Below are 23,631 nucleotides of genomic sequence, written 5' to 3' on the forward strand. Positions count from 1 at the left end.
CGCGCTCCCGCTTCCGGGTCCCGGGGGGGCGGGGCGGGGCGTGACGCCAGCGCGCCGCGGGGCGGGGCGCCACAAACCCCGCCCCTACTGGCTGCTCCCCGGCACACTCCCGCTTCCGGGGGGCGGGGCCTGGGGCCCTGTCCACGGCCTCGCTCACTGGTGAGCGGAACCAAGTGTGGGGGAGGACCGAGAGGCGCGCGCGCTGGGACCGCCCGCTCCGCCTGCATTTACGCTCCCCGGTGGCCCACGGCCACCCCTCCTGAGGGCTCGGGGCAAGGGAACTTGACGAGCCCGCCTTTGAGTTGAAGGCGGGAAAATGGCGGATTCCTCGGGGCGCGGCTCTGGGTGAGTTGAAATACCGCGGGTCTGGATTTTGTGGTTGCCGGAGGGAAGCCCTTGGCCGACGGCTGGGGGCCGCGGCAGCCAAGTTGGGAAACGGGGACCCTCGGGTGAGTCCCGGACCTGACCCTTCTGGGAACCACCAAAGATGCGCAGGTTCTGGGAAGCCCCGGGGTGCGACCTCTGCGCATGCTGGGAAAGCGGGCGCGTGAGGAGACCGCGAGTTCAAGTCCCAGGTCTGCCGCCTCGATCCGGGGGGTCATCTCCGGCAAGTGACTTAAATTCTCCGTGCCTCGCTTCCCTTGTTGCGAAACGGGGCTGATGACGCCACCGCTCAACTTGTAGGTCTCACGTGAGCCCCGAAAGCACTTAGAACGTGCCTGACCCGTAAATGCGATCTGTCGCTGTCAGAATAATGACTTTGGAGTGGACATGTGCTGGGCCAATACAAGACCTCTTTTTTAAAAATATATATATTTTATTGATTTTTCACAGAGAGGAAGAGAGAGGGACAGAGAGTTAGAAACATTGATGAGAGAGAAACATAACCAAGGTACATGCCCTTGACCGGAATCGAACCTGGGACCCCTTCAGTCCGCAGGCCAACGCTCTATCCACTGAGCCAAACCGGTTTTGGCTACAAGACCTCTTTTACTCTTCCCCCCACCCGCCTTCTTATATACTCCCCACTTACTGATGAGATGGCGGAGGCTCAGGGAGGGAAGGTGATTTGCCCCGAGTCCCACGGCAAGAACAAGAAAGATGATGAACACATACCCGGTGCCAGGCGTGATCCAGGGCTGTGTTTTGTCTTATTTGTTCATTCGGCTAATGTTTACTGTGCCACTGAGAATGAAAATTAAATAGGCCCCAGAAATCACTTGTATTTCCTCCTCTGCCCTTTGCCCTAACTCTGAGATGGATATTAGCTTCTCTGAGCTACAGTAACGGGGTGGTACCTGAGGCTGGCACAGGTGTAGTGACCCCCCACCCCCCACCCCTACCCCAGGTCCCTGCGGTTTTGGCCTGAGCTCATTCTGTTTGGCTCCAGAGCCCTGACTTAGATCCAAGGGAGTCCTTCCTCTTTCCCTTTCCAGCACTGAGACTAACTAGGGGTGACCTGTTTAAGCCTCAGGCCCTTGTCTGGAATACAGATAAAAAGCAGGCCAAAGGTAGGTATGTATGTAGGGTTGGAGATGCCTCCCACCATGGCCTGGGTCGCACTTTGGGGTCCCCCGACCCAGCTACACAGGAGGTGGCTACAGTGAACTGAGCAGGTGACCACTGCTGCTGGAACTAGTGGAGCCTGTGATGTCAGCAGGAGTCCAAGTGCCCAGGTCTCAACCTGGCCCCTCAACCTGCTCCTACCACACGGCTAGTCTCCTGTTCCTGGCGTCCCCGCTTCTCCCCATTCGCCCAGACTGGAAACCTGGGGGACATTCCAGACTCTCCCGCACCCCACAGCTGGTTTGTCAGCGATTCCTACCTCATTGTTCCCTCATCTATTATGTCAGGCTTCATTCTTTCTTTTTTCAAATTGAGGCAAAATGCACAGGACATCAAATTAACCATTGTAAGGTGAGCAATTCCATGGCATAAAGACATTCACAATGTCGTGCACCCACCACCTCTGTTCTAGAATGTTTTCTTCAGTCCAGAAGGAAGCCCTATATCCATTAGCACTCCCCATTCCTCACCCAGTCAGGGCACATACCAGGTTGTGGGTTCGATCCTACAGGAGGCGGCCAATCGATGTTTCTTCCTCACATTGATGTTTCTCTCTCTCTCTCTCCTTCCTTCTCTCTAAAATCAATAAAAAACATATCCTTGGGTGAGAATTTTTAAAAAGTCTGACTGCCCTAACTGGTTTGGCTCAGTGGATAGAGCGTCGGCCTGCGGACTGAAGGGTCCCAGGTTCGATTCCGGTCAAGGGCATGTACCTTGGTTGCAGGCACATCCCCAGTGGGGGGTGTACAGGAGGCAGCTGATTGATGTGTCTCTCTCATCGATGTTTCTAACTCTCTATCCCTCTCCCTTCCTCTCTGTAAAAAGTCAATAAAATATAAAAAATAAAAATAAAAAAGTCTAACTGTCAAACTTCAGAGGGAAGGCAAGGGCGGGGTAAGAGATCAACCAAAGGACTTGTATGCATGCATATAAGCATAACCAATGGACACAGACTAAGTCTGCTGTTTAAGCCTCCTACTCTTACATTTTGTGATGGAAGCTCGAGCAGATGAATATGTAGGCACAGTGGGATGGTGAGGAGCAGACCTGGTCCCTGTCCTTCTAGAACCTCAGAGCCTGTCTTCTTCCTGGCTGCCAGCAGTCTTCATGAAACATGGCTCTGACAGCGTCTGTTCCCCAGGGGCCTACAGTGAAAGCCAGAGCGCCCTCTTTTTTGTATGGCTGGCGAACTAAGAATGTTTTGGACATATGAACATTGTATGAACTTCAAATGTCATTGTATAAATAAAGTTTTATTGGGACATAGCCATACCCATTTCTTTCTGCATCATCATGGCTGCTTTGTGCTACAATGGCAAGGTTGAGTAGTTGTGACTAAGCACATGGCCCACAGAGCTGAAAATATACCATCTGGCCCTTTACAGAGAAAGATTGCCAACCCCTGGGCTATAGGACCAGGTCCAAGCCCTTACGTTGGGCTTTCAGAGCTGCCGGCCTGGCCCAGTGTGCTCTCCTGATCCCATACCCCTGCCACTGTTCTCTAGCTAAGCCATAGGGCTGATCATTTCCTGCTTCCACATCGTTCTCCATTGCCTTCCCTCATACCCTTGGTCTTGTGGATCCCTGTCTTAGAATGCCCTTCCCAATGTACCTGAGCAAAAGGTGCATTATCTCCCCCCCCCCCCCGCCCACCCCTTTACCTGTCCGGGGTACCTTCACACTCGCCCAGCAGAAAGATGCTGCTCCTCCCTCTGACGGAGGGAGTTCCATCTGTGGTTCACCGTGCACCCCCAGTGGCCCACAGCAGGCACATAACCACCTGCTGAATTACTGAACTCATGACTTAGGTTGAGATCTTTGAGGTTTGGCAAAAATGATCACTCTTCTTGCTCCGTGGGGCTACTCTGTGTCACCCCAGGTGATGGAACTCCATGTTCCTGTCCAGGTGGCCCAGCTTCAAAGAGGAACCTCACGGGCTTCCCTCAGCTACTTGTCAACTACATTAACAAGACCCTGCCCCTCTCTTTTAGGACGCCTTCTGCAGGGGATCCCGGTACTCCTAGTGGCTCCAAGCCGAAAGGAAAGCAAACACAAGGTGAGTCAAGTTAGAATCTACCTTATGATCCCATGAAATAAAAAGGGATTTTTTTTTCCCTAGTAAGTGTTTTTGGGGAATAAAAACAACAACAACACAGAGCAGAGCAAGAGAGATACGGTTTTACCTTCTTCTGTTCACATCTTGGGAGATTTCCAGTCTGGTCACTCAGCCCCGCTTGCAGCCAGGGTTATGGCAGGACCAGATAGGGCTCATTTTGGGTTATTCCCAGGACTTGTCACTTGCAAGTGTGGATGAAGAGAACTTGAGCTGAATTCATTATCAAACATCAGAATTTCCTAAGTCTCTTCTCTGAAAGCATATCAGTCCTTTGGGGGTGCCCCTATGCCCCATGTCCACCTGAGGGTTTGGGGTCATTGTGAACAGCCCCCTTGATTCTTGGCAGTGCCCAGTTGACTCTTGAGGATCTCCCATGTTGGAGCTCAAGCCTCTGAAATGAAATATTTTCTTTTTTTAAAATATATTTTATTGATTTTTTACAGAAAGGAAGGGAGAAGGGAGAGAGTTAGAAACATCGATGAGAGAGAAACATCTATCAGCTGCCTCCTGCATACCCCCTTACTGGGGATGTGCCCGCAACCAAGGTACATGCCCTTGACCAGAATCGAACCTGGGATCCTTGAGTCCACAGGCTGACGCTCTGTCCACTGAGCCAAACCAGTCAGGGCTGAAATATTTTCTTAAAGTGTGCTCTGTGGTAGTGCGCGTCTCAGAGAACTTAGAGCAGCATCTTGTCTGTAACATCTCTTCTATTTACATGCGGTCTGGTTCTTGAACACAAATTCTATCCTTCACTGTAACATTGCCGCTATGGAAAACCCACCACCGTTTAAAACAAACAGATGCGTACAAGTTTTCTGGAAACTTGAAACTGCTTTCAATTGTCCAAGGAACCCAGAGCCTCGGATTTTTTCCTGGCTGTGCAACACCCAACACCGGAGGCCATGCCTGCTTGGAACCAGGGGTGTCCTTTGCCCCAGTTCCTCATGTCCGGTGGCAGACACTGGGGTTGGCTTGATTCTCTTCCCTGGACCCTGCCTGACCCAGCCTTGCCTCTAGGTACCTCCTTCCTGATTGTCTGAGCCCACTCGTGCGCTGAGCCCATAGGCACAGCTCTTCCCTGCCTGGAGCATGCTCGGTGACCACTGCCTCTGTGGCCCGCACCAGGCTCCCCGTTAACTGGTGCACCTCCTTTCCTCTTGGGGTGGCACTGCAATGGAAGATGCAAATTCTGGTGTGAAGTTCTGGTTTGAAATCAGTCTTTTTTTTTTTTTTTAAATATATTTTATTGATTTTTTACAGAGAAGAAGGGAGAGGGACAGAGAGCTAGAAACATCGATGAGAGAGAAACATCGACCAGCTGCCTCCTGCACACCCCCTACCGGGGATGTGCCCACAACCAATGTACATGCCCTTGACCGGAATCGAACCTGGGACCTTTCAGTCCGCAGGCCAACGCTCTATCCACTGAGCCAAACCGGCCTCGGCGAAATCAGTCTTGCTCAACCTAGCTGTCAAACGGTGTGATGTTGACTGTCACTCTCCCCGGGTCTCTTCAGTAAACAGGAAGACTCTGAGCTCTGCAGGCACCAAGAAAAAGTGCAGAACCGTGCATTTGATCTTGTTGAGCACCTACTTCCTGCAGGTGGTGGAATATAGCAGCAAGCCAAACCGACACAAGTCCCTGCCCTCAGGGAGCTGGTTGTCTGGGGCATAGGCGGTGCACTGAGTGGAGAAGTAAGGAGACCCAGGGTTCAGAGGATGATAACAGATTTGATGGAAAAAACAGCAGGAAGCGGGTAGCTTATGGGTCCAAAGGAAGTGCTGGGCTGAATAGAGTTGGGAAGGGGGGCGGGTGCAGGAGCAGCCTGTTGGATGGGAACTGAGTGACTGAGGGGAGCGAGGTGACTAAGTCAGAAGGACGCCCTGAGTCGTGCCAGACCTGTAATGTGCCTAGAGGTGCTCAGGCTTCACCAGCTGGTGGGTCTGCAAGACAGCCTGTTGTCAGCCACCAGGGCCAGCAGCCTGGAGGCCACAGGTATGTCAGGAGGAGGAGGCGTGTGAGTGAGCACTGTGCCCCGTGCTGGTGATGGCTCAGTATGAGGATGGCTCACTGAGAATGGCTGATGGGCTTGCTGAAATGCGTTTCTTCTGTGGGGTGGTGGTGTGAGAGCCAGGTGTGTGTGTGTGTCGGGGGAAGGGGCGGGGGAGGAGGGAATTCAAGCGAAGAGGGAGGAGAAGAGAAAGCCAGCATTGTAAAGGGAAGCAGAGAAGGGGTGAGCCATGGGGGTGGGTGAGGGGAGATTAACAGTGTGACCTGTGGAGAGGAGCAGGAGTGGTGTGGGGGTGAGGAGGAAAGGGGTTTCCAGGGCAGGTTTTTTGTTTTAATTTCAGAGAGGAAGGGAGAGAGAGGGAAACATCAATGATGAGAGAGAACCATTGATCAGTTGTCTCCTGCACACCCACCCTGGGGAACAAGCCTGCAACCTGGGCATGTGCCCTGGCCAGGAATCGACCAGTTCGTAGGTCGATGCTCAATCACTGAACCACGCCGGCCAGGCTCCAGGGCAGTTTCTTTATGGGGTGGGGCTTGGCTCTAACAACAAGAGTGGGGGTTCTCTTTACCCAGGAGCAGAGGTCCATCCGCATGGGGTCAGGATGCTGCCCTGAGGTTTGGAGGACAGGTGGGTTTCCTCCATCCTTGTTCAGTGCCCCAAGGGCAGGAATGGAAGGAGACCTGGGCTGGACTGTCACAGGGATATGCTGTGTCGGAGAAAGGGCCTTGGTGCTGAGTGTGTCCAGGGGGTTGGTCCTGAGCTAGGAGAGGTGGGGTGAGGGTATGTGAAAGGTGGTACCATGAGTAGGTCAGAGGAAGTGGGGGAAGCGGCGTTCGGGGTCATGAACACAGGGAGTGAGCAGGGGAGAGAGGAGGAGGCAGCAAACAGATGGCCGTCCGTGGTAGGTCTGTCTTCCTTTACCTGCCCCACCCGAGTCCCCTTTCTGCTCCTGTGGATCTCTGGCTTTGCCTGGAGCCCTGGGACTTGTATACAGTAGGTGTCCCATACATGTCTTACACACAGTAGGTGTCCCATAAATGTTCTTGCATATAATAGTGTCCCATACATTCTTGAGGGTACTGAAGGGCAGGCTCTGAGAGAGCAAGGGGGGTCAGCTCCCCCATTCCTGCTGTTGAGCAGGGAGGGCCAATGGCACCTGGCTCTGGGGCAGGTGGTGTGGTCCTCGGCGCGGGCGGGTCTCCACACACCACTATTATAGTTTTTTATAAACCTACAGTGTGTTCCCCACAGGAGGAAAAGTGGTCGAATCCCGATACCTGCAGTATGAGAAGAAACCCACTAAAAAGGTAACACATAATGTTTGAAACAGTTCGGAAGGGAGTTCTAACGAACTTAGAATTCTGACACAAGTTATCCGAGCCAGGCACAGCCTGGTTCCGGAGGCAGTGTTTTGGGGATTTTGCCTAGTTGCCTTTGAGGTCATTGTGTCCTTCCTGCTGAGACCTCTGTCTCTGTCGTGAGTGGCCAATCTCTTTGAGAATCCTTTTGCAAAGCCATGATCTCTGTTGAAACCTAAAATTGTTCTGCTTTTCAACCCCATCATTTCTTTTCTGGATTCTGTCCTGGAAGCAGTTCAGGCGAGTGCCCAGCACACCCTGGCCTTAGCTGGTATTTAAAAATATACCTGCAGGGTTTAGGGAACGACTGGGGAAAATGATGTACTTGAAACACTAGTAGTAGAGAAAGTTTCATGAACTACCTGTAGTCACACCATGAAAATTATGAAACCATTTAAATGACAGCATGAAACGCTTAACAACATGAGAGCATACTTTGTATGATGTTTAATAAAAATCTAGCACTATGGCCCAACCAGTGTGGCTCAGTGCTTGAACATCAACCTATGAACCAGGTCACGGCTCGATTCCCAATCAGGGCACATGTCCGGGTTGTAGGCTCGATCCCCAGTCGGGGGGCGTGCAGGAGACAGCCAGTCAATGATTCTCTCTGATGATTGATGTTTCTATCTCTCCCTCTCTTTTCTTCTCTGCAGTCAATAAAAATGTATTTAAAACAAACAAACAAAAACAATCAGTATGTTACCCAATTATATATTTTGTTTCAGTATGTACCTACTGAGAATGCGTTGAGGTGAAGGTCATGTTATCCCTCTATTTTCCAAATAATTGTTTTGTGGTAAAAATTAGTTAAATATTCATTTCCACTCTTTTAAAATCTGGATAGGGTGGGTGGTGGGTTCTTAAAAATGTGACCTAAAATACAGCTTGAAGAAAAAGAATAGCTTTATATAAACTGTTTGATATGCTTCTTGGAGTGGATTTTTAAAATGGACTTTAAAAAAGTTAATTGGGATGACATTGGTTAATAGGATCATATGAGTTTCAAGTGTACAGTTCTATGATACAAGGTCTGTATATTGCATGTGTGCCCACCACTCAAAGTCAAACCATCTTCCGTCACCAAATATTTGGTCCCTTTTACCCCCTTCCCACCCCTTTCCTCTGGTAACGACTGTTGTCTGTGTCTGTGAGTTTTATATCTCATGTATGAGTGAAATCATATGGCTTTTAGCTTTTTATGACTGACTTATTTTGCTTAGCATAATATTCTCAAGGTCTATCCATGCTTTCGCAAATATTTCATCTCTTATGGTTGAGTAGTATTTCATTGTATATATTTATCACATCTTCTTTGGACTTTATTTTTAGAGCAGTTTTAGGTTAACAAACAGCAAAATTGAGCAGAAGGTACCTCCCCACCCCATTTATGTGTAGCCTCCCCCACAATCAACATCCTGTACCAGAGTGGTGCATATTTACAATCGGTGAACCTACGATGACACATCATCACCCAAAATCCGTGGTTTACAGTATTGAAGTGATACTCAACAAAGGATCACAGTCCACACGTCATAATTTTCATGTTGCCTTGCAAACTTGGTTACAGCGCCCCCGTGTGTCTACTTGCTGCATGTAGTATTTTATTTTATCTTATGTTATGTTATGTTATTTTATTTTTTGTTAATCCTCACCTGGGGATTTTTCCCCATTGATTTTTAGAGCGAGTAGAAGGAAGGAAGGAGAGAGAGAAACATTAATGTGAGAGAGACACATTGATCAGTTGCCTCCCGCATGTGCCCTAACCAGGGGGGAAATCCTGCAACCCAGGTACATGCCCTTGACCAGGAATCGAACCTGCAACCCCCTGGTCCTCTGGCTGATGCTCTAACTACTGAGCTAAACTGGCCAGGGCTGCATGTTGTATTTTATTGTATTTTTAAATTGATTTCAGAGTGGAAGGGAGAGGGAGAGAGATAGAAACATCAATGATGAAGAGAATCATTGATCAGCTGCCTCCTGCAAATCCCACACCAGGATTGAGCCTGCAACCTAGACATGTGCCCTGGCTGGGAATTGAACAGTGACCTCCTGGTTCCTAGGTCGATGCTCAACCACTGAGCCACACCAGCTAGGCTACATGTAGTATTTTAGCTCTTTAAATAATACTAGAGGCCTGGTGCATGAAATTCATGCACTTGGGATGGGAGAGGGGTGTCCCTCAGCCCGGATTATGAGAGCATGCAGGCCAGGCCGAGGGACCCCACCGGTGCACAATCGGGGCCAGAGAGGGATGAAGGAGGTTGGCCAGCTGGGGAGGGACCATGGGAGGACTTCAGGGCAGGTCCGGCCTGTCTCGTTCAGTCACAATTGGCTGGACCCCAGCAGCAAGCTAACCTACCAGTCAGAGTGTCTGCCCGCTGGTGGTCAGTGCATGTAATAGGGAGCCTTAGCATATCATTAGCATATTATGCTTTGATTGGTTGAATGGATGACCAGCCGATTGGACACTGAGCATATTAGGCTTTTATTATATAGGATTTTTTAAACTTGCAGAACTGGATGTTGAAAAGAGTGTCGTTTACTCTATGTACATTATACAGGAGGTCCTCGAATAACACTGTTTCATTATACAGTTGATATAATATATATCATTATATAATTGATTTTAGAGAGGACAGGAGAGGGAGGGAGAGATATCAATAATGAGAGAGAATCATGATTGGCTGCCTCCTGCATACTCCTTACTGGGGATCGAGCCTGCAACTCTGGCATGTGCCCTGACCGGGAATCAAACCGTGACCTCTTGGTTCATAGGTGGATGCTCAATCACTGAGACATACCGGCCAGGCCGGTTCTGCAAATTTTGACAAATCCATCCAGTCACAAACCCACCTCAATCAAGATACAGAGCAGTCTGTCACTTCCCAAAATCCCCTGTGCTGGACCCAACCTCTCCCCACCCCAGGCAACCCTGATCTGTTTTCTATGCCTGTAGCATTGCCCTTTCCAGAAGATCATTAAAAAGTGTCACACAGGATGCAGCCTCTTGCGTCTGTCTTCTGTCACATAAAAAGCGCATTGGAAGTCCTCCCTGTCATTGCCTGTCACATTCAGTGTTGGTTCCTTCTGATGGCTGAAGACTACCCCACTGTATGGGTGGGCCACAGTGTGCTCAGCCGGTGAAGGGCATTTGGTTTGTTTCTGTTTTTGATGATTTTGAATAAAGCCACCTTAAACATTTATGTGCAGGAGTCTGTGAGGTCGTGTTATCTGTTCTCCTAGGAGGGAAATTACTGGGTTATAGTGTAAACGTGTGTGTGACTCTGTAAGAAACTGCCCAACTGTTCTCCAAAGTGCCTGCAACATTTTACATTCCCACCAGCCACGAGGGTTCTAGTCATGGATTGAACACTTATTATGTGGCTGGCACTGGGTTACATGCTTTCTGTGTATTATCTCGTTTAACCCTCACTACATCCAAATAGGATTGAGAATACTTCTGAAATATTTACTGATGTGGTATGTAGTCCTTGAAAGCGACAGCATATACCTGATACACATTTTTGGAGCATCAACTTTAACTTAAAACAGTATTTAAAAAATATATATGTTTATTGATTTCAGAGAGGAAGGGAGAGGGAGAGAGAAGAAACATCAATGGTGAGAGAGAATCATTGATCAGCTGCTTCCTGCATGCCCCATACTGGGGATTGAGCCACAACCCGGGCATGTGCCCTGACCTGCAATTGAACTGTGACCTCCCGGTTCATAGGTCGACACTCAACCACTGAGCCATGCCAGCAGCTGGGCTGTGGCTTCATTTTCTTAAATGTCTTGTGAGGAGTAGAAATTCTTGGTTTTGATGGAGTCCAATTAATTGATTTTTGCTTTTATGGATTGTACTTTTGGTGTCTTATCTAAGAAATCTTTGCCTAACCCCAAATCAAAAATACTTTCTTTTAGGAGTTCTATAGTTAGTTTTAGGATTTACATTAGGTCTGTGGCACATTTTTAAATAATTTTGATATCTGGTGCAGTGATGGAAGTGAAGTTCATTTGTAAGTGTCTGGACGTTCTCTTGTTCCAGTACTATTTGTTGAAATGACTTTCTTTCCCCATTGTGCTGTCTCATCACCTGGCAGACACTAACTGCCCATGTATGTGTGAATGCATCACTTATTGGTTCTGCTCTTTTCCGTTGTGCTACCTGTCTGTCTCCATGCTGCTGAGATTGTTGCTAGCTTTGTAGCAAGTCTTGAAATCAGGTAGTGTGAATTCTCCTACTTCGTTCTTTTCCAAAACTGTGTGACTCTTCTAGTTCCTTTGCCTTTCCCTATAAATTTTAGACTTAGCTTGCCATTTTCTACCAAACCTCCTGCTGGGATTTTTGTTGTTGTTAATCTTCACCCGAGGATATTTTTTCCATTGATTTTTAGAAAGGATAGCAGGGAGGGAGAAGGGAAAGAAGGAGAGGGGGAGGGGGCGGGGAGGGAGAAAGGGAGGAGAGAAAGAGAGAGACACACAGACAGAGACAAGAGACATCAATGTGAGACACATCTATTGGTTGCCTCCTGTCCACGCCCTGGGATCAACCTGCAACCCAGGTACATGCCCCTGATGGGGAATTGAGCCCACGGCCCTTTGGTGTGTGGGCCAACACCCTAACCACTGAGAAACACCAGCCAGGCTTCTGCTGGGGTTTTGATTGTATTGAATCTATGCATTAGATTCGAAAGAACAACATATTAAAAACACCAGGTCTTTAAATCCATGAACATGGTGTACCTCTCCATTTATTTAGTCTTCGTGGATTTCTTCCAGTAGTGTTCTGTAGTTTCCAGTACACACACCTCCCCTATGTTTTATTAAGTTTATACCTAAGTATTTGTTGTTTTTTAGTTCTATTATACATGATACTATTTATTTAAAATATGTTTTTATTGATTTTGAGAGCGAGAGAAAGGGAGAGAGAGAGAGAAACATTGATGAGGGAGAAACATCCATTGGTTGCCTCCTGTGCGCTGGGCTGGAATCTTCTACATAAAGAATCATGTCCGAAAGAAGAGTTTCTTCCTTAACTACCCGTTTGCCTTTTATTTCTTATTCTAGGACAAGGTTGAATAGGAATGGTTTCTATACATTGAAATATTCTCTCTTTAAAGGTTTCTTTTTTATTTTACTTTATTATATTATACTAGAGGCCCGATGCATGAAATTCGTGCAAGAGTAGGCCTTCCTTCCCCTGGCTGCCCGCACCGGCTTCCCTCTGGCACCTGGACCCGGGCTTCCCTCGCAGAGGGAGGCCCCACCCACCCGCTGCAGCCCGCCCCAGTGGCCTGGGCCTCCTTCTTTGGGGCGATGGTGGAGTCCCCTGATTGATTGCCTCCCTCTACGGGGCAATCATGGGGCGACCAATCGCATCGCACCTGCCTTGGCTGGCCTGGGCCAGTGGGTGTCATAGTGTGGTCCCAGATGGTCGTCCAATGGCCATCCCGCTGTTCAGCTGTTTAGTCGATTTGCATGTTACGCTTTTATTCTATAGGATTGGCTCGCTAGCTCCATGCATTACTTGCCTTTTTGTAAGTTTTGAAGATTAATACCTGTACAAAAACTTTGTTTTTCCTGATGACCAAAGTAATATAGTCTGTCTATAAAACTGGCAGACACTAAAAAGTATACAGAAAGTCAGTCACCTGTAATCTGCCATATCAGAGATAATCACTGGCAACAATTGTGATGGTTTCCTATGTTCTGTGTACGTGAAAGTATCCTGCTTGACCTGCATATATGCAAGTAAATGTCAGAACTCCTTAAGTCTGTCCCTTGCCTCAAAGTAAGAGCAGATGCAAACCTTGCAGACCGTGAAGGGGCCCCTTCCCATGAAGGGAAAGTATCGGTCCCCTGAGTGTCCTGTGTTCCCAACAGGCTTCTGCAACAGATGTGTCAAAGACCAGTGGGAAGATGCCTGAAGGCGGAAGGAAACCCAGCTCCCTCCAGAAGAGCAAAGGTGTGTAAGGATGGAGGGAGGGCGAAAACAGCCGTGGAGCTAGGAGGTGTTGAGCGTGGTGGTGAATTATGTTTTCACGTATGCTAAGTTAAAAGTCCCTCTTTTCTTTCTTGGAAGCATCAGACGAAAGAGCTGGGCAAAGTGTAAGGACAGATTCGGGGCATGCGGGGAGCTGAAAGGGGATGGCAGGGCAGTGGGGTGGGGGGTCTCTTCCTTCCTGTGTGACCCCAGGGCGGAGCCCAGTTGCCATTATGGCTCTTCCTTGGGGCACCAGTTCCTTAACCGAGTGACTATTTTTGCCGGAGCTCCAAGACCAGGACCAGAAAGGTCCTCATCCTCCTGCCTCTCACTGCCTTGGGTCACATCTTCCTTGTAATGGTCTCCCTATGTTTTTCATCTAAAAGCTGTCACCACAGTGATATGAAAAGCTTTCAGTTTTTCTGATTATAGATGTGGCATGTGTTCATTATTTTAAAAAATGGAAAATGTTGCCGAGGAGAGAAAGTTCCCTCACAATCTGCCAATCAGACCATCACTGTTGGTGGATTTGGTGTTCAGTTCTAGGCAGTGTGTTCACCGAGAAGCCTGGGAGGGCCCCTCCCACCATAGCAGTTTGTCCAGGGCCGCACGTGCCCACCTCTGCAGCAAGATTGGGCCGCTCTTTTGTGTGAAAGCACTTCACAAAGGGCAAAACTCTTCCTTGGCCCTCACCTCCTTGTTCAAAATGGTGGCAGCTTTGAGTACTTCTACAACTTAGATTTTTAACTTTATTGTCCAGATCAAGGGTCAGCAAACCTTTTCTGAGCCAAATGGTCAATATTTCCGTCTTTGCAGGACAGACACTCTCTGTCACAAAGACTTCCCTCTGTCATTTGTAGCATGAAAGCAGCCACAGACCATATATACATGAATGAATATGTCTGTGTCCCAATAAAACTTTTTAAAAAATATATATTTTTATTGATTTCAGAGAGGAAGGGGGAGGGAGAGAGAGAAACATCAATGATGAGAAAAAAAAATCATTGATTGGCTGCCTCCTGCACGCCCCCTACTGGGGATCGAGCCCACAACCTGGGCATGTGCCCTTGACCGGAATTGAACCCAAGACCCTCCAGTCCGCAGGCCAACGCTCTCTCCACTGAGCCAAACCAGCCAGGGCCCAGTAAAACTTTTAATAAACATAGGAAGTGGACTGGGTTTGGCCTGCATGCTGTAAGTGTGCTGATACTGGGTTAGATGTTTGTCAGAATTTGCACTGTTTCTTGACCCACGCATGACTGAGAAGCAGGCATCATGCAGTGATGGCGAACCTATGACACGCATGTCAGCACTGACACGCATAGCCATTTCTGACGACACGCGGCCGCTGAGGCGGCCGCATGCCGAGGATGAAACATTTGCGAAATAATGTTTTTTTCCTCAAAGTGACACACTACCCGAGTTATGCTCAGTTTTTTGGCGAAGTTTGACACACCAAGCTCAAAAGGTTGCCCATCACTGTATCTAGTGTTTTGTTGTGCAATTGGTTGAGCGCCCTGCATGAAGCAGAGAAATGGCATGGCCCGAGGGGTCCAAAACGGGGCCTGCCACATTTAAAACCAGGGTTCTCGGCTGGGGCATTTCTGACCCCCACGGGATACAGGACGATGTCCGGAGTTGTTGCAGAAGAAGGCGGGGTGATGGGTGGTGGCCCAGGATGCTGTTCACCACCCGGGAGTGCACAGGACAGCCCACAGCAAAGAATTACCCAGCCCCAAATGTCAGTGGTGCCAAGGCTGAAACCAGAATTCAAGCATAGCCATGGTGTAGAAGGACTGCTTTTTGAGTTCTGTCATGTGGATTTATAGGAAATTACATTATTTAATGGAAATACTGTAATGCAGATGACAAAACATTTAACCTGTGCAAAAACCATAGCAATAAAACATCACCCTTTTCCACGTCAGGTTCCAGCTTCTCACCCAGGAGGCAGCTGCTCTTGATAGGTTTTTGTCTGTCTAGAATTTTTTAAAACTTTAAACACAAACGGTACCTTGCCCTACACATGATTGTGACTTTGCTTTTTTTATTTCCTCATATTTATTTCTCAGCTGCATAGTTGCTCATGAAATTGTTTTCTCTTTTAGTTCCTGACCTGACAGTGTGTATCTGACACGCCGCTGCTCGTTTTGCAGCTCTCTGGGGGCCTTGCTGAATTAACGCATGCAGGGCTCCTCTGCCCGTTTCACATGGTGTAAGGCATGACTGCCCAGTTTTAAATAGAGGCTAAAAGATGAAGGGGACTCCTGGGAGGAGGAACAGTCCAGAAGCAGCTGGAGAAAGAAGGAGAGAGAGCTGAGGGCAGAACAAACACATGGCCTGCACTAGGCTCAGACTGTGCACACAGCAGCTTTTATTAAACTAAGTAGAAAGACTTACTCGCATCTTTGGGTTTTACAGAATGCCTCTCTTGTCTAGTTCTTTAAAATATATTCAAGCTGATGGCTGGGACTTTCCCAAGGCTTTTCTGCCTTCTCTACTTCCTAGCAAGAAGCTTAGTTTTAGAAGCAAGTGGTATTGTCCAGAAGGTTGCCTGCTTCCTGTCCTGGCTGTAGAGCCTCTTAGTGACTGTGTTGACTTGGAGGGATTCTCATTGAGCCCACAGAAAGCAGTGGGATCTTCGACAAAGGTGACCTGCAGTCCACGTTGCTGGAAGGACACGGCACCGCCCCCCCGCACCTGGATCTCTCAGCCATCAATGGTAAATTGTTCATTTCACCCCTTATTTTCCCAGCTGGGGGTTGCAGTGCATCTTAGCAAGCTGCCAAAGGATGCTCTTCTCACCTTAAAAATGCTTTCCTTGATCTTAGACAAGAGTATGCTCAGAAAGACTCCACAGTTAGAAAAAAAAACGTCAAGGAAAACCGAGTCGACATCATTTTCTGCCTCGCAGGAAAAGGACCCCGTAAGTGTATGAAATGGGAGGGAAGCGCTAATGGGTTGGATAAATCTGGTTTAGCGCCTGCCCTGTGCCAGGTGCTCTGGGAAACCTGGGGGTCCAAGAACCTGCCTTTTAGGACAAAAACCAGCACACGTTCTTAGATCATTTAAGAGTTTGTTTCTACAAGAACACATGCAGGAGTAGATACAAATGCGGGATCGTGTGAAGAAAGATTGGGACCTTGTTCGCGGTGCCATCTAGGGAAGGTGCGGGGCCGGACCCCGTCCCCGGCAGGAAGGTGTCCAGGCTGTGGTCTCAGTGGGGTGGGAGGGCTGAGTCCTGGTTCCAGAGTGGCGCCGAGTGGGAGGGGGAGACCATCCTCTTTCTTCTCACAGAGCCCCCAAAAGGCTAAACAGATCGTAGAAACAGCAGGTGGTTATGCAGTAGCGAATTATCGAGTCACGGAACGAAATAAATAAAGTACGTGTGGATCAGCGTTCTTTCCCTCCCAGGGGAGAAAGCCTGATATATACCAGTTCATTGGGAACCAGAGTATCTTTTCTTTCTCCTCAAGGATCTCTCCGAATTGATGGAATCCCAAACATTGCTCCTGACTCTACTGACCGTGAAGGTGAAAATGGAACCGCATTATGCGCGACCTGGGTGGAAGGGCAGCCTCTGTCAGCCAAGAGATGGAGTCCCCTCCGGCCTGAGCTCTTGTTCTACACTTAACAGATGGAGAACAGCCTCGCTGCCTTTGAAGAAAAGGCAGAAAGGAATTTAGTAACGATGTGCCAGGAGAAGAAGCAGCTCCTGAAACAGGCCCACGAGCTAAAGCGCGAACTTCTCCTCCGCCAGAAGAAGCGGGAGCTGGTGGATGTCCTCAACCCTCAGGTCAGTTGTGGCCAGGGTCTCTGAGCCATGTGTCCCCGCTGGGTCCTCGCGATGTCTGGAGGGATTATGTACAGTGGTGGTCACTCCTGGCCTGGCTCTAAGTTTGTGCTTGGCTTTTGACACCACCAGGTATTGGTATGTAACTGTTTGTAAGAGGATGTGCCCGTAATGTTAGGTACCAGCCTGCAGAGGGACCTGTCCTTTCGCGCACACGAGCACGCACACACACACACACACACACACACACACATATCCTTCAGGCGCCCACAGCTGCCCAGTGACAGGAAGACATGCTTCAGGCCTGCCCAGGGGGCCAGGGTGCAGGTGGGAGGCACAGTCTTGGCACCATATGGTCAGTGCTGGGACACCGTCGTCCACGCCAAGGAAGGTCATGGAGCAAACCCTTGGAAACGAAGGGCTGGCCAGGGGGTTTAGCTCCTCTTCAGGGTGTGCATGTCCTGGGGCTGCCGTGACAAAGTCCCACAGACGGGGCAGCTTAAACAGCGGACACTTATTCTTTCTCCGTTCTGGAGGCTGGAAGTGCGAGATCAAGGCGTCAGCAGAATTTGCTCCTTCCAAGGGCCGTGAGGGAAGGATGTGTCTTCGGTCTCTGCTTGGCCTGTAGGCTGTCTTCTCCCCGTCTCTTCACTTGGTGTCCCCCCTGTGTGCGTGTTTGTCTCCAGTTCTCTGCCCTTTATGAGGACGTCGAGCATATAGATCAGTGCCCACGATAATGCCCTCACCTGACTCAGTTCCCTCTGTAAAGGCCCTGTCTCCAAATCAGGTCACATTCTCGGGTTGGTGGTTTGGATGTCAACAGAGGAATTATGGGGTTCAGCCTGTGACACCTAGTGTGCACGTGTTCGTGCATGTGCCCAGGCTGTGGGCTGAGAAATGAATGGAAGGAATAAAAAAAAGAAATAATGAATCCTAACACTGCCCTGTGATAGCGTGTATGAGGGAAAGGGGAGTCGGTGGGGATGGCCTAGAGGAGGGGCAGGCGTTTCAGCCCGGTGCTCCAAAGCAGGAGGGCACAGCCTTCCTGGGTCCCCTGTGGTCCCCACTGAGGGCTGGCCCTGGAGTGCGCTGGAAGCTGGACGCATGTTCGTGGCAAGGAGGGTGGCCAGGAGTGAGGGGAGGGACCGCCCACCTGCTGAACCCCCTGGAGGATCCCTCGATCCCGAAGGAACAGCCTGTGTCTTCCCTCACGTGTGCCAAGTGTGACACTTCCAGGGCGGTGCCTGCCGGCCTCGTCCCATCGGCCCCTCCCCCTCCTGCGCAGATTGAGATGCTCAGCCCCTACGAGGCTGTGTGCGAGAGCTTCAAGGAGCAGTACAAGACATTCGCGACGGCCCTGGACACCACGAGGCACGAGCTGCCTGTGAGATCAGTTCACCTGGACGGAGGCGCGCACAAGTTCTTAGGTAGGACGGGGCATCTGCTGGGCAAGGACCAGGAAGAACCGCCAGCGGGTATTGGCACTTCCTGCGTGCCGGCACCTTTATTCCTTCATGTCATCCTCACAAGCCTCATGCGAGGGAGATGGCATGTCCCCCTTCACATGGCACAGGATGTAGGGTGCTGGCAAGACTGGTTTGTCCAGGGTGGCACCCCAAGAAAGAGCCATGCTGGGATTGGAACCCAGGCCTGTGGTTTCCTTGTGGATTTCCTACCCGGCTGAAAGGCATTCTTGGGGAGCAGCCTGCAACCCCACAGCCGTGAGAGGGGGGCTCTACTAAGGTGCATTGTTGATGGGGCAGTGATAGGGCTGCAGACCCCCACCCTCTGCCTTCTACACAGAGCCAAGGGGTCCCTTTCCTGCAGAGGGGTCCCATCTAACCCTTCACCTAAGGAAATGGGCAGGTGTGAAGTGCTGTTCTTGATCTTAAAATTCTCTTTAGAACAGCTGTCTTCCCAAAGCAGGTTTTCAGCTGCCCTGGAGTTTGGTTATTTCTAAGCAGAGCTCTCATGAGCCTCTAAATATGTTTTGCTGATGCAGTAAAACATTGCCACCTAAAATCACACGGACTTTCCCTGCAGAACTTTGCACAAACGCAGCTCAGGATCACAAAGGGTGTTGCTGTATTGGCAGCTTCAGACAGAGACTTAAATATTTTTTTAAAAAGCTTTATTGATATATAACTCAGATACCATACAATTTGCCCATTTGAAGTGTACAGTTCCTTGTTTTTAATATATTCATAGGGATGTGCAACTGTTACTATATTCTAACCTTAGGACATTTTTGTTTCCCCCAGAAGAAACTCAGTATCTATTAGCTGTCACTTCCCAGCGCTGCTTATCTCCCAGCCCTAAGCAATGACGGATTAACTTCCAGACAAAGATGGTTTTTAATACAATCAAGCCTTTTCCAACGTGAGATAGTGTATGTCTGACACGGGATCTTGAAAAGTTGAATGACTCTCTGTGTCTGGGTTTCCTGTTGTATGGTTGTTGCCGTCAGTGGCACATGTGTGACTCTTGGACTCCGTTTCAGAAAAGCTCCTTAGATAATTGCTAGGGGTTGGGATTAGGGAGTGTATGAGTAGTTTGTGGCTGCTGTAACAAAGGCCCACAGACTGGGGAGCTTAAAACAGAGAAACTTATTCTCCCTCAGTTCAAGGGGCCAGAAGTCCAGCATGAAGGTGTGGGCGTGGTTGGTTCTTTCTGGAGGCTCTGAGGGAGAACCCCTTCCAGGATGCTCTCCCGGCTGCTTCCTCGGCTGCTGGCAGCATCACTCCCGTCTCTGCCCCCGTCTTCACATCGCCTTGTCCCTTGAGTGCCTCTGTATCTGAATCTCACTCTTCTTAAAGGGCCCCAGTTATTGGAATGGGCCTACCTACCCTGTGACCTCATTCTACCTCAGTTCCATTTCCAGTAAGGTCACATTCAGACACTTGAGGATAGTACCGAACATGTCTTTTTGGGAGGACGCAATTGAGACCACATTGGGGGAAAGAGGTGTGTTTGTGAGAACTCTTATAAGGTTCCCAAAATGTTACAGTGTTTGGTTGTGATGTGTGTACATATGTAGCCGGTAGATGGGATGTGCCAGGATTGGAGAGAGGCTGGTGTCCCAGCAGGTGGGACACAGCGCAGTTGCAGGCAATACTTTCCTGGGGCGGGAGGTACTGTAGCGAAGGGAACCATGGGATTCTTTTTAAGTTACTCACAGGACAGGCTCTCTCCACTTTTTGCATTCGTTTCTGTTGCGGACACTGGAGTGGCATCCAGGTCTGTGCCAATGACCGCCTGACCAATGGACACGCCTGACCCATGGTCTCAGGCAAAGGGGCACAGCGGTGGTACCAGTGCACGCATGTCGTCCTTCATGACTCGCGGCCTTTGAGCCTTCGTAACATGAGAGTGTTCGTTCCCGTGAAATGAGAACAATCTAGTAGGCCACCTCGCTCACGCGTGGGTTGCTTGGGGCACCGTGAAGCCCATGGCTGATGCCCTCTCCTCACTCTCCTCAGATGATTTGCAGCGGGAATTGACGACCACGCACCATCTGTTGGGAGAACTTGGGGTCTGCAGTTCAGAAGAAAATGGGAAAGTGCTAGACCTGCTGGGTGAACTGAAGGAAATGACCCAAAAGAAGGATCTGGAGCTCCGAAGGTATCTCAGAAAATATTTTAAGAAAAAGATAGCACACCAATCGATGTTCTCTCTCACATCAGTGTTTCTGTCTCTAAAATCAATAAGCATATCCTCAGTGAGGACTGAAAGGGGGGGTGGGCGCGGAGACTGGCCAATGTGGCTTATTTGGTTGAGCATTGTCCCATGCACCTAAAGGTTGCTGTTTCGATTCCTGGGCAGGGCACATGCCCAGGTTTGCAGGCTTAATCCCCAGTAGGGGGCGTGCAGGAGGCAGCCAATTGATGCTTCTCTTCCTCTCCTTTCCTCTCTCTAAAATCAATAAAAACATATCTTAAGAAAAAGATAGCATATACATAAATATATATATAACTATATGTGTGTATACTGTATATGTGTATATATATATGTGTGTATATATGTGTGTGTGTGTGTGTGTGTGTATATGTGTATATATATATATATATAATTATATAATATTACTTTTTAAAAAAAAGAAGAAAAATAGCCTCCCACCAGGCAGAGATGTGCCGTTGGCGGCTGCCCTGTGCCGAGAGCGGGCAGCCCTGGCATGGCAGGGTCCAGCCAGCAGGGAGAAGGGCGTGGGTAAAAGCCTTCAGCCCACCTGAAACCCCAAGGGAGTTCCCCAGCAGCCAGATAGAAAGGGCAGTGGCATCGCCCTCATTCACTTCCTCAGGACCACACGGCACTTCAGGCTCCTTGGCTCGGTCTGTTCACGTTGTAAATGTTTCCCAGGGGGAGGGCCTGGGGGATCTTTTTGGGACTTCTCATTGGAGTGTAAGTACATATAGGAAAGGCGCAGGTTGTAGTGTACAACTCGATGGGTTTCCCAGCGCATGCCCACGTGGAAACAGTCCTAGGCCAGCCCCCCCAGTCACCCCGGTTTCCTTCTCTCACTCTCCAGGGGATTTCTAACCATGGGCCTTTCTTCCACATCTTCCCAAAAGAATCTTGTTTTCTTCTTTATAATGCTAAACATACCCTGAGATGCCTAAAATATTTGAAAGGTGCTGATGGAAATCAAACGCCACCCGCTGTGGAGTTAGCTTCTGGCCCCAGGATGAAATCGGGACACACCAGAGCATTCTGGATTGCAGAGGTCACAGGTTTGAGTGGTTCAACATGCTCATTTAGTACCTGTGTCCCCACCACCGAGTACTTCGAGGGCGGGCTGGGATACTGCCCCATTCACAGTTCTTTTTAAAAATATATATTTTTATTGATTTCAGAGAAGGGAGAGAGAGAGAGAAACCTCAGTGATGAGAATCATCAGCTGCCTCCTGCACACCCCCTACTGGGGAGCGAGCCTACAACCTGGGCATGTGCCCTGACTGGGAAACGAACCGTCACCTCTTGGTTCATAGGTCGATGCTCAGCCACTGAACTACACTTGTTTCTTGAACAAATGAATCTTTTCTTTCGTGCCTGCCTGGCGCTGTTCTTGGGGGCTTTCCTGTTTGAGTTCTGTTCAGACAGCTTACTGACCCGCGCTTTCCCACGAGTGCTCGGGAGGAATCGGCCTGGACCCGCTGCCTCGGCGCTGCCACCTTGGCGAAGGCAGAGGCGCTTTGGCTCCTTCCGGCCCTCAGGCACGGAGGGCAGAGAGCGTCACCTTCTGTTATTCCCGCAGGAGCTTTGCCCACGTGCAGGAACTCTCTGCCGGAGTGAGTAAGGAGGCGGCCTTAATCAACCAGGAGGTCTGGGAAGAGGCCCAGGGCCCGGTGCCCCTCCGCCAGTGGTATTTCAACGAGGAGGACACCCGAGGGGACACTCGGGGAGAGGCCAGCAGCCCGCTCCTCTCAGGCGCTGACAAGCCCTGCGCACTGTGAGTCCGCACGCAGGCCGCGACCCTCGCCCACGTGGGACCTTCTGCAAGCCCTCGGGAAGAAAGCACTGTCCAGGGCGCATCTGTGCCAGAGCACGGTGTGGTGTTCTGGAGACTCAAGCACTTTAGTCACTTAGCTCAGCAGTGTAGCTGTTTTGTGTGATAATCTTGTTTTATATTTAAGAAATAAAACTGTTTGGCAATTGAGCCTTGGTTTCTCTGTAAGGGTTTCAGAAGAGACACTGAGTATTTTCACTCTCAAGGTGATTCCTGTCCTCTAGTCACGGGGCTGTTTTGCTTAATGTCCTAAGCAAGTCTGGAGATTCTCCATCCAGTCCCATGTCCCAGCAGCGGTCGCTGGAGCACCTGCGGGCTTTGCCGTTGCTCCAGTCCCCTCCACACGGGACTGTGCCACAGAGAATTTGCCTCCCCGGCTCGTCGGCTCCCGTCTGCACACGTGGGCTCCGGCAGCCCTGCTGGTTCCCGTGGACATGGCTGCTGCGGGACGACACCGGGAGGGGTGGTGCTCGGGGGGTTCCGTGGACATGGCTGCTGTGGGATGACCCAGGAGGGGTGGTGCTCGGAGGGTTCCGTGGACATGGCTGCTGCGGGACGACACCGGGAGGGGGGTGCTCCGGGGTTCCGTGGACATGGCTGCTGCGGGGTGACACCGTGAGGGTGGTGTCCAGGTGAGATCCGGCATCCACCCCGCCCTGCATTCTGCGAAGAGAGATGCGTCTGGATCTAACATGTCCAACGGGCACACTCACCTTCACCCCACCCCCCTTACACCCCTGACCTGCGCCTGCCTGCGGGTTGGGAGCTACAGTTGCAGGTCGGGGAAGCTGTCCCCCGTCAGACATAGCAGCCATTCCCACAACCACGCGGGTCAGGGGGACACAGGCCCTCCCAGTTTCCATCCACACACCCACCCTCTCATCCCCATGTTTCCGAGTCCATGATCATGGTCCTCAGGGATTCCCATGAGCTCCTGTGTCAGAGTCCCAGAAACTTCACCCCCTGGCCCGTCCCCCCATTTGTGTGCAAGAGCTTTGGGTCCCTCGAAGGGGACAGACACCCCAGGAACCCCGGTCCTTTCCTTAGTCTCAATGACCCGGATTAGTACCACATTCTCGTTATAATCTCTGCCTTCCAGCTTTTAGAATTTCCCTAAACTGAGGTAAAAACCGCAGGCTTGTTTGGGGTCCTTCAGTGTTCAAGGACTTGCAGGGGGTCCCCTGCCCGTAGTGCTGTCCTCAGACCTTTGCTCAGCCCTGTCCAATGGGCACGGGCGAGCTGCGTGCTTCGGTTCCGCAGGGGCTCCGGAGTGCTGCGGAGTGAGCGA

The 23,631-nt window shown here is 50.1% G+C and overlaps 1 protein-coding gene across 1 annotated transcript; it reads left to right on the forward strand.

Annotated features, from left to right (window-relative positions):
• The first annotated feature begins 123 nt into the window (after nt 1-123).
• Nucleotides 124-22,482, forward strand: HAUS8 (HAUS augmin like complex subunit 8). The gene is made up of 11 exons (XM_054717301.1): nt 124-345; nt 3,558-3,622; nt 6,952-7,007; nt 12,948-13,029; nt 15,674-15,769; nt 15,879-15,973; nt 16,524-16,580; nt 16,685-16,843; nt 18,126-18,267; nt 20,320-20,461; nt 22,092-22,482. The coding sequence occupies exons 1-11, from the start codon at nt 317-319 to the stop codon at nt 22,288-22,290; spliced, it is 1,122 nt and encodes a 373-aa protein (XP_054573276.1). The 5' UTR covers nt 124-316; the 3' UTR covers nt 22,291-22,482.
• The last annotated feature ends 1,149 nt before the right edge of the window (nt 22,483-23,631 follow it).

Source organism: Eptesicus fuscus, chromosome 6 (assembly GCF_027574615.1).
Source record: "Eptesicus fuscus isolate TK198812 chromosome 6, DD_ASM_mEF_20220401, whole genome shotgun sequence".
Lineage (NCBI taxonomy): Eukaryota > Metazoa > Chordata > Mammalia > Chiroptera > Vespertilionidae > Eptesicus > Eptesicus fuscus.